General features: G+C 33.8%; 1 protein-coding gene across 1 annotated transcript; it reads left to right on the top strand.

Annotated features, from left to right (window-relative positions):
• Positions 1-1,189: 1,189 nt before the first annotated feature.
• LOC115964141 (4-hydroxy-tetrahydrodipicolinate reductase 2, chloroplastic-like) lies at positions 1,190-9,809 on the top strand. Its single transcript, XM_031083480.1, has 9 exons — positions 1,190-1,310; positions 2,291-2,485; positions 3,183-3,420; positions 4,282-4,415; positions 4,505-4,579; positions 7,121-7,222; positions 8,770-8,879; positions 8,987-9,074; positions 9,429-9,809. Exons 2-9 carry the CDS (start codon positions 2,294-2,296, stop codon positions 9,495-9,497), a joined length of 1,008 nt encoding a protein of 335 aa, XP_030939340.1. The 5' UTR covers positions 1,190-1,310; positions 2,291-2,293; the 3' UTR covers positions 9,498-9,809.
• Positions 9,810-10,811: the final 1,002 nt, after the last annotated feature.

Genomic DNA, 10,811 nt, shown 5'->3' with positions numbered 1-10,811 from the left:
TTTGAAAAGTTAGGCCTTGGTCACCAGACGGTAGTTTGAGTTAACTCCGGTCAGTGAATCTCGTCCGAGGAGTCTAGGGAGCTCTAAGCTCTTCTTATTCTCCTTGTTTCTAGGACTCCATGGTTGGGAGGACGGGTTGTTCCCCCCCCCTCTCACCTTGCCTCTCTTATCCTTTTATACGGGCATTTATCCTCTCACCAGCGTCCACGTATAAGCTCACTTTCCTAGGACTTAAGACCTGTCCTGTCATCCCATACCTAGAGTGGTTGGGGGTGGTTGTAAAAGCTGAAGAGTATGGCTTTGTCAGGTGTAGAGTATTGAATGGCAGTAATGGCAGATTTCCCTTTGTCCTTGGTCGTTATACTATCCAGCGTCTCCTTCTCTATTGACATAGATATTTTAGATTTTTTCCCAAACTGTTCCTATACCGTTTTTGCCATTTCTTCCAGGGGGGACCTTGGATATGCCGATGACAGAATCATCCTTGACTGTGTCTCAAAACTATTTGGACTTTTATTACCCATCTCGGCTATTCCCTTCCTCGGCTCGGGCCTTGGACTCCAATGTAAAAATGGGCCAGGGCCACAAATTATTGGGCCCCACAAGTAGATTAATAGTATTAGAGTTAAATTAGATATTAATTTTTATTTGATTTTAAATATTTGCTGAGTAATTTAAGAGAGCATTCACAATTAGGTTGCTAAAAAATATAACTTTTAGCAACTTAAAACACTATTTTATCTATTTTGATACCTCATTTTAACATTCAACATATTAAAATAATATAAATAACACAATAAAATAAAATATCCAACATAATAAACATCAACCTCAACCATCAACACATTAAAAATATATATATATAAATATATATATATTTTATAATTTTAGAGATGACATTTTACACGTAACTTAGTTGTCAAAAGTTTATTTTTTTATAATTTTAGAGATAACACTTTACTGTAACTTAGTTGTCAAAAGTTTTAGATTTGGCAACTTTGATAAAGATGGTTTTTTTTTTTTTTTTGGGTGTGGTTTTGGTGCTAAAACGACAATATAGCAATTTTCACATTTTTAACGTGAATTCTCTAAGATTATGACTTTTATCTTTATCCTAGGATACTTCACCTATCAAAAAAGTTGGTTTATAGTTTATACTTCATAAGGGGCGTGACTCTTGTTCATGTATCTTTGAGTCTAACACACACACACACACACACACACACACACACACACAGAGTAAAGACTCTTTTCTCTGATTCTCTCTCTTTCAACCAAATTTCAGCCCTTCCTTCGTTCGGGTTAGAGGGGTAAGTCACTCTCTTCTTCTTTTTGCTACAATATTATTTTGGTTCTGTTCTTTTACAACTTTAACAGCATAGCACAAACAAAGCTTACATTTTTATTTTTTATTTTTTTATTTGCTTTGTCTTTTTGGGTATTTAATGGGTGTTATTGCAAGTGTGAGGAATGTGTGTATTTTGGGTTTCAGCTATGATGCCCAAATGGGTATTATATGGTATGGAAGGAGCTCATTCATTGGGCCTGCCTGTTATCTGTTCTTCATTTTGAGGAGTTTGCATGGGCATTTTCCTTTTGATCTTTGATAAAACTGGGGTGAATGAATTAATGTACTTGATATTATGTTAGTTCTTGCTTTTAGTTTTATTATTATTATTATTTGTACAAGATGAACACCATCTGTTTGACAAAAGTCCTCTTCGGCTTAAGTGTGACATGAAATGCAATGCAAGGGTTATTGAATCTATGGATGTATGGTAAGACATCCTTGATGTAATCACAAAGCGCACAGCATGGTGGATGTATCCCATTTAGATTCATTTAATAAAAATTTATCAATGACCTTTGTACACTGTAATCTAGTGGAATATAAATTATTTGATAAAAATACTGAGTGAGATTCGGAAAAAGGAATTTTTAAATGTGGCTTAGGATATTAAATTAGTTTGAAAGTATTGTGAATCTAATATTATATATAAATTTTAAGTAACTATCGTTCATGGATTCCTATTACCTTAAGTTTGTATTGACAATGAATATGATTGAATGTTTCGTGAATCATTGTTATGGAATACTAATAGCTATCACTCGTCTTTGGACAAATGAGAGAAATATTATTGGAGAGTTGCAAGAGTTGGACTAACTTTATCAAGCAGTCTTTTCAGGAGTTCATTTGATATGCTACCTTTTTGAAGGATCCATTTTAGTAAAATTTTTTACATAAGAAATTGTGCCTACTGAGCCTCATGCACCTCCCTATATCTTGCAGAGAATGGTGTCCTTGCTTAAAGTGAACCATCAGCAACACTTTGCAGTTTTCTCCAGTGGTATAAGACCCAACAACAGGACCTTTCATCGCAAGTCATCTTTCATCTCAATGTCTTCCAAGTCACCCACAACAATTCAACATCTTCGCAATACAGTGTCATCATCTTCGAATCACAACCTCGACATTCCCATCATGGTACTCTTTACATTTACAATGCTATCCATATTTAATATTCAAATTGTGCTGCTGTATTACTTTTTATCTTTGCTTGCAGTTATAAGTTTTAATTTGCAACCACTGCTCCTGGGCATGAGCATAAACTGCTTAGCCCTAGATAGCACAGCAATTGGTTCTGGTGGGTGGGGTTAGTTGCCAGGTACAGGGCTCTTCTTTAGAAAGGTTCCTTACATTATTAAAAAAAATGCAACCACCCTAATGCTTGACTTATCTTACTGTGCTAAGCATAGTCTAAATATATATATATATATATATGGGTTTGTTTTGTTTTAGGCCACATTAACATAGTAATTAGTTTCCCAACTTCTATCTGATTTACTGAGATGACCTAGATGATTGCAAAATTTGAGATGCTAAGTAGTCATATTGCCATCAAATACTTAAAAGGTTAGTGAAGAGGCTTGTCACTAAGCTACAAGGCTCAGTGGCATAGCCTATTCTCCTTTATTAGAAGAACAAGGGTTCAAATTCCCCCCCTCCCCCGTTTCACTATTAATTGTTAGAAGACAAAAAAGATTATTGAAGAGGCTTAAAATTGGTTTATCTTCAAAACCTACTGTGATGGGGGTAGTTGTACATTTTTGGATTTTATGAGTTTTAAAAGCCTAGTATTAGTATCTCATGGTTGAGATTCGTGTTACAACATTTATTTCAGGTAAATGGTTGTTCAGGGAAAATGGGGAAAGCTGTTATCAAAGCAGCAGATTCTGCAGGACTTAATATTGTTCCTCTATCATTTGGCTCTGCAGTGGAGAATGGAAAAACTGTGCAGGTGTGTGGGAAGGATATTCTCATACATGGTCCTGATGATAGAGAAAATGTTCTTGCATCTGTCTTTGATGAACATCCAAATTTAGTTGTTGTGGACTACACCGTGCCGTCTGCAGTAAATGGTAATTTTTATGGAACATACAATTTGAAGGCTGAGAAAAAGGAACCATAAGTTGGAATCTAGTGTTTTTGTGTGCATGTGTGGCAAAGGGAGGCTTGATTTACTATCTTAGTCACCATTTTTCTTTGTCTCCAATATGAATTCTATATTATCACGCATGGGAAATTTAAACAATTTCTGCTATATAGTAAAATTTTGAGGTGAAGGAGCTGTCCTAAACATGTCTCCTTTTCCTTATACCATCTGTTGCTTTATGTTGTTGTATTGAATGTAAATTGTATTTATGTTCTATCCTTATTCTAAGGAAATTTGACTCAAAATAAGAGTGCTTAATCCATACCTATGGTGCAAAGTGTGCATTACTTGACTGATATATTTTCAAAGAAATCTTAATTATTTTATTAATTTTTTTGAAGCACTATTATCTGATTTTGTTTGCGGGTGTAGTGGATGATGCCGTTCAAGGTGATATATTTCTTTTCTTATCAGAAAGGGATGTATGGTAGGCAAAGCAATGATTTCCTGTGGTTTGTGATTCCTCGTTGTGTTATGCGGGTTACGTGGAGGGACTGGAATAGCAACACATTGTGCAGAGATATTTGATAGAAATTAAGTCTATTTTTTGTGCATTCCTTGTTTGAATGGTGCAAGATGAGTGACAGGGTTTCTTGTAGTTCTTTAGTTGAGTTCATGGGTCATTTGAGTCTTCATTTGTAATTTTTAGGAATCTTGTATTTTTAATTAATTAATTAAGTATTTAATATCATATACAACTTTACAGTATTGATACTTACACTCTAATGCTTCTATGTATCTTTTGAGTTTGTTTAGTTTCTTTAAATTTTGTGTTGTGGGTGTGTAGATAATGCAGAGCTATATTGTAAAGTTGGAGTACCCTTTGTGATGGGAACTACTGGTGGAGACAGGGACCGGTTATATAAGATAGTAGAAGACTCTAAAGTTTATGCAGTAATTTCCCCACAAATGGGTAAACAGGTGACCAGAGTTCACTACACTTAATTGGGTCTAGTTTAACACTTTGGGAATTTTTTGTTCTTGTTCTTATAGATTGTTGGTTTGGTCAGGTTGTTGCATTTCTTGCAGCCATGGAAATTATGGCAGAGCAATTTCCTGGGGCCTTCTCAGGTTACTCCCTACAGGTTTCGTTCTCTCTCAATCTTGGGATTTTTCTTGGGGGTGAAGATGGAGGCTCAAGTAGTTTTAATTCCTTGATTTTGATTTCTTATTTGTTAATGGTTATTTCAAGCTATCATTCAAAAGAATATTCTACTCAACTAAGCCATACTATTAAGTACAAAATTATAGTCCTTATAAAAAATAAGTACAAAACAATAATGGTGCTGCAGTTGCCCCTTATTTGATGAATTCAAAATAGCCTTTACCAAACCACTAGACTTGAGATTTATTTGTTGGTTTGAGTCTGGGAATCTGCCTCTCCAAAATTTAGGGAAGGCTGCTTACCAAGCGCCTCTCATAGACTTCTCAAACACAGGAGTCTTATGTACAACTAGGAGGGACTAAAGGTAGCTATTTTAACCTATTTTTTAGTTTGATGTTTTAATCTTGGCATGCATGCAAATTGTATGAAAATCAAGTTGACCTTCTTGTTGCTTGGTTTGCCTTAGGGTTTTGGCCTCTTAGTCTTCAAAGTTCTTTAATCATTTATATTGTGTTTTCTTTTATGCAAGAAGAATAATATTTGTTGATAATAAAACAAAATTGTCTTAGGAAAAAGACTGGAGATGTAAAATGGAGACTTTGAACTTCATTAGTAGCTTTTTAAATCTAATTAGGTGACACTTGATGGTTGGACATTGGGTTCTGCACTGAAAAGAAAGAAAAGAAAAAGAATAAATAGTGGCTGCATTCAAATAACTATACAACAGAATGCACAGAGGGAGTGAAATAAGGATCTAGATGACTCATCATGCGTCACAACAAGAGTACCTCATGCAGAAGTTTTCCAGACAATTGTGGTCCTAGATAGAGCAGGGAGCCAAAAAGACTTTGCATGACACTTGATAGTAAGCAATTTTGATAGGAGTAGACTAGGTTCTTAGGCCAGGTTTGGGCCTGAGCCTATTAAATAAAGTTAAAATCTTGTAAACATGTATGCCTATCTGGTTATAGCTCCACACCCTTTTGCAGGGTTAGTTGTACAAATCACTAGTGTCTTTTTACTCTATATAAGCCAGTAAGCAATGTGGATAGGATTAGCCTAGGTTCCTAGAACTGGTTTGGTCTGTGCCTGCTGAATAAAGTTAAAATCTGCCTAAATCTTTTCGTAAACATGTTATAAACTTATAAGGTGTCAGATGTTGATGAATGCTTAACTGGTTGTTGCTTCACTCCCTTTTGCAGGGTTAGTTGTACAAATTACCAGTCATTTTAGTCTATATAGGCCATATTTTATTTTCACCTAAAGTCATGGTGCCTTTCTCACATCATTTTTTTCTGAGTCCTTTTCAGCACTGATTGAATGGTTCTTTTAACTTGAGCGTCAATTCTTACTCCTGGGCAGTAATTGTGTATTCATTTTTTTTTTTGGTGAGTTATTTTTTTTGTTGCACTTGATAAAAACATGAGATAATCAGTTTTTTCAAATGTTGAAGCAAATGGAAAAATAGGCTGGAAAGGTGTCAGATTGTATATTTTGCAATTAAATATGCTTGCAAACATTATTTGGACACTTAATTATAATTGTAATGAATGAGTAGTCTTCAATGCTTTTGGTTATCTAAATTTGGCTTTAAGCCTAGCAATTAGAAAAATGCTCAGCTTATGACTGCAATATAGGTCCATAAAATAAGATAATTTTGATTCTTTTTTTAATTTAAAAAAGAGTGGAAACTTGTTCACTTCAATAACAAGAATCCAATTTCAGGATTCTATCAGGATCATAACAATTTGTTCCTCAAAAGCTTCCAAAAGTGAATAAATATTCGTGACATGTTCAATATATGGAAGCTAAATGTAGAATAGGAGGATTAATTTCAGGCGGCATCGTAATATAGTTGTTTGGAGGATTGTGCCGCACTGTTTGATGTGGTGTATCTGGCGGGAACGGAATTCGAGAAGTTTTGAGAATCGTGAACGGTCCATTCTTGAGTTTAAGTCTTTTTTCTTTTCTACTCTTCTCGAATGGTGTTTGGTTTTACCTTCTCTTTCTTGTATTTCCCTTTCTGGGTTGCTTGAGCATTGTACTTTGATTTCTTGATGTTTTTGCCTTTTTAGTACATTTCCTATGTACGGGGCCATGTTTTTTCAATATACTTTTAAGTTACTTATAAAAAAAAAAATAGTTATTTTTCAATTTCTACAACTTTACTTCGTTCTTGGCCTGATTTTTTATTTTTTTATTTTTTTAATTGATAAGTTACACAGACAATCAATGGGTTTTGAACCCATGAGGTCATGACCTCACCCTCTATCTTGCTCTTAAAATGGGAGGAGGTGCCATTTGAGCTAGAGCTCATTAGCATTGCTGGCCTGATATTCATTTGTAATAAATCTTATCTCAGTATCTTAATCACTGCACTCTTTACATGTACCAAGAAGTCTCACAATTTAGCTCTCTTTACCCATTGTATATTTTTTTTAAACAATTTAAACTTATGGAAGAGTTTGAGTTACTTTGATATATTCTCAGTTGTGTTTGATGCATTAGTTTCAAATTTTAGGTGATGGAATCCCATCAAACAAGCAAAGTGGACACATCTGGAACTGCTAAAGCTGTTATTTCTTGCTTCCAGAAATTGGGGGTGTCTTTTAATGTGGACCAAGTAAGTTAAAAGAATATGTAGAGTATTCTTTTTATATAGTATCTGATTAATTTTCCTTTTCCAAAATAATTCTTATGAATTAGTGGATGAATATGCTAGTGCTAGGTCATAAGTTTCTTATTCAGCATCAATTTTACAGGTGGTTCTTTTTTTTTTTTATAAGTAATTGTACAGGTGGTTCTAGAACATGCATATGCATAAGTACATTTTTAAATTAGCCTATTTTGTTTTGGTTCTTGGAAGCGTTTGCTTATGCATGTTAATTTTTTATTGACCTGAAATAAACAAATTTTTAAGTCTGGAGGAATGTACCAGAATTCAGTTAGACTGCCTTGAATCCAGGTGGCCCAATTCCGCTTTTATAGCTCCCAAGGTTCATTCCACAGTATTGGTTTAAGGCTTTATGGGAAATATGTGGGCAGTTTCCTTGTTGCTTTAGCCTCATCTCACCATTTTATCATCTCAATACTTTTTTATGATGACAGCTAACAAGTATCTAGTGGTCATGTAGCTATATTTTAAATAGGAGGTAGAGTAAAGCTAGGGATCAAATTCAGGATCTCCTGCATTGATACCATGTTAAATTACTGATTGTCTCAAAAGCTTAAGCTATTAGAAAATGATGAATTTAATCATTTAACTAAAATTCTAATAATCACACCCCCCCCCCCCCCTCCTTCTTTATCTTTGTTCTTTTTGTTCTGTACTCTCTTTTGTGTATGTATTGGAAACTATAAACTGCACTGGCATTTTGGATAGGAATTCTATTTAGCTAGTTTTGGCACTATTTGTTTGACACATGATGCATGTTGAGCGGGAGAGAGAATGGTCTTTGCTGTTATGTTGATCAGAAGACATGTATAAAATCTTACAGCACCCCTGTCCAATTTTTTAGGGACAAATTTTTTTCCAACCCACTACATGGCAATTCAAATGACTATTCACACATGTTTTCCTAGTTAGATGACCTATTTAATAATCATATGATTCATTTAAATGACTTAAAGGGTCATGTTATTTAGTATACATGGATAATCATCTATGTGGCCTTGTAATGGGCTGGAGAAGATTCCTTGAAACCAGTTTAGAGGAAAACTGTTCTTTTCAATAGAAGAGCCTGGGTGGCAGATATCTAAATTATTTTTTGTTAGCTTGTTGGCTTAAGCTTCTCTATTCATAAAATTTAGAACATTCTGATTTTAAAGCTTAATTTTCCAATTTGGTACAAAATCTGTCCAATTGGAGTGTTATTTCTGACTGACTGATTGTTTCTGATTGAACTTACTTTGCATACGTTTGGGAAGTTCATTTTGCGCGTTTCCTAGTGCATGGGACCCACAAGTACAGATTTCTGCAAATTTTTTTTTTTTTTTTTTAAATTGGGTTCCACGGTACTATTCACTCATTTAAAAATCATTTTGCTACGGTATTTTCAGTTTTCAGCAATTAGTGGTATCTAAACAGACTCTTTGTGGAAAAATGGTGTTTATCCAAAATGTTTTCTGAGTTTAATCCTCCTCTCAGTTCTGTTTAAAACATTTTGTCAGATACAAATGATACGGGATCCCCAGCGACAACTTGAGATGGTGGGAGTTCCAGAGGAGCATTTGTCTGGTCATGCATTTCATATGTATCATCTGACATCACCTGATCAAACGTAACAATAAACATCCTCAGTTTTATCTTTATTGTTTTCTGGCTTGTACTCTTTTACTGTTTCAGCTAATATGCTTTGAGTGATTTGTTTAATTCTTTTTCCTGCAGAGTTTCCTTCGAGTTTCAACATAATGTTTGTGGTAGATCAATATATGCAGAGGGCACCGTTGATGCTGTAATATTCCTTGCTAAGAAGGTGCTAATTCATTCCTCTCTTTATTTCTATTACAATTTTTTTAAAGAAAATATTTATGTTCTGTTATAATGTTTTATATTGATGTAGACCCTGATGTAATCTAACTTTAATAGAAGTTATAACTGCTGTACCTTTACCTCTTTTGCCTTTTTTTAGGCAATATCTCATTGATCAAAGATAATATGAATATCCTTTTTAGAAAATAATTACTTTTCTCAAAATTATATAAAAACATGTTTAGTGGTAAGAAGAATATTAATGAATCTCTGATTATGATTGTTGTGTTTCTCCAGAGTCCGTTTAACTGTGCTCTCATTTTCACTGTTTGATTATGCAAATATTGTGTAATTGCAGGTTCAATCAAAGGCAGACAAGCTGATATACAATATGATTGATGTCTTGCGGGAGGGTAACATGCGATGAAGTTGGATCATTCAGATTTGTATTAGTATTTAACTTAGCTAAAGATTATTGGGATTTTGGTTAAGTAGCATGGGGGTGGCAATTTTGGATTCATAGATTTGGGCCTAACCATTTTCTTGTTTTATTTTAGAACTGTGCGATTAATTGTGTGAATGATAGTTTGGATTGGTGGGATATACTAAAATGTTCTGATATGAACCTCTATTGAACACAATGATTGCACGCAAAGATTCAAATACCTAATTAAGGTTTTATTTGGCAGGGAGGATTGAAAAGTGAAATAAGAGAACATGTAAAAAGAGATTAATGTCATCTATTATAGGTGTTTGATAGGAGGTATAAAAAGTGGGGTAAAAAAAAAAAAAAAAAGAAGAAGAATCGTGTATTAAAGTACCATTATATTTTGTATTGAATTGTTTTCAATAAATTAAATCATAAAATTGTCAAATCACATATGTAAGATTTTTTTTCTATTATGTTTCTCTTATTTAAGGAAGAATAAAAATGGTGGGCTTAGGAAGAAAATAATATATATTATATTTTTGAAAAAAGGAAAATTAGATGCATATCAATCCTCATCTCATCTTTCTCTATTATCACTATTCACCCAACCAAAAGCACTCTAGTTGTTAGCCCAAGCATGGTCCGGCACCCGCACAATTCACATCACTCTGCCCATTACAACGACAGTAGTGAATGTCAAATAAAAATAGACCTAAATGAAAGTCGTATGTTGTAGTATTATTTTCTTTGAATTAGAACTTACAAATCCATTCATCTACTATTGTTAGAAAAAGGAAAGATGCAATTGGTTTTCTTAAAACCTACTTCTGGTGAATAGATGTTTGATAGAAAAAATATTGGTAACAGCATTTTTTCTGACTTCACAAACAAATCTACTTTTCGTTTGACAGGAGTGAGATAAAAAAAAATGGAGAGAAAATGAAGGAGATGGGCAACATGGGATTCTTAAGGGCATTAAATCAAAAAGAAAATTTGCAACTTTTTTGTGCCACAACTTTTATACAAAACTAATAGGTTTATACGATAATCTTATCACGTTAAAATTGTAATAAAAGTTAGGGTATAAAAGTTGTGGTCTTAAAAGAACTTATTTGTGATCTTAAAGGATTGATTGATACGATAGAATTTTAACTTATGACGTTCATTTCATGATGAGGTGTTCTTATTATCAAATTAAAACACTAATCAACTTTTGGTGATTACAATTTAAACCTTATTTCTCTTATCCAATCACAAAACAAAGAGATTTTTGCCGGTTAAGTTAGACTACTCTGGAACTCATTTCAAACA

The sequence above is a fragment of the Quercus lobata genome, chromosome 10 (genome assembly GCF_001633185.2).
Source record: "Quercus lobata isolate SW786 chromosome 10, ValleyOak3.0 Primary Assembly, whole genome shotgun sequence".
NCBI classification, from domain to species: Eukaryota; Viridiplantae; Streptophyta; class Magnoliopsida; order Fagales; family Fagaceae; genus Quercus; species Quercus lobata.
This window is presented reverse-complemented; position numbering and strand designations above follow the sequence as displayed.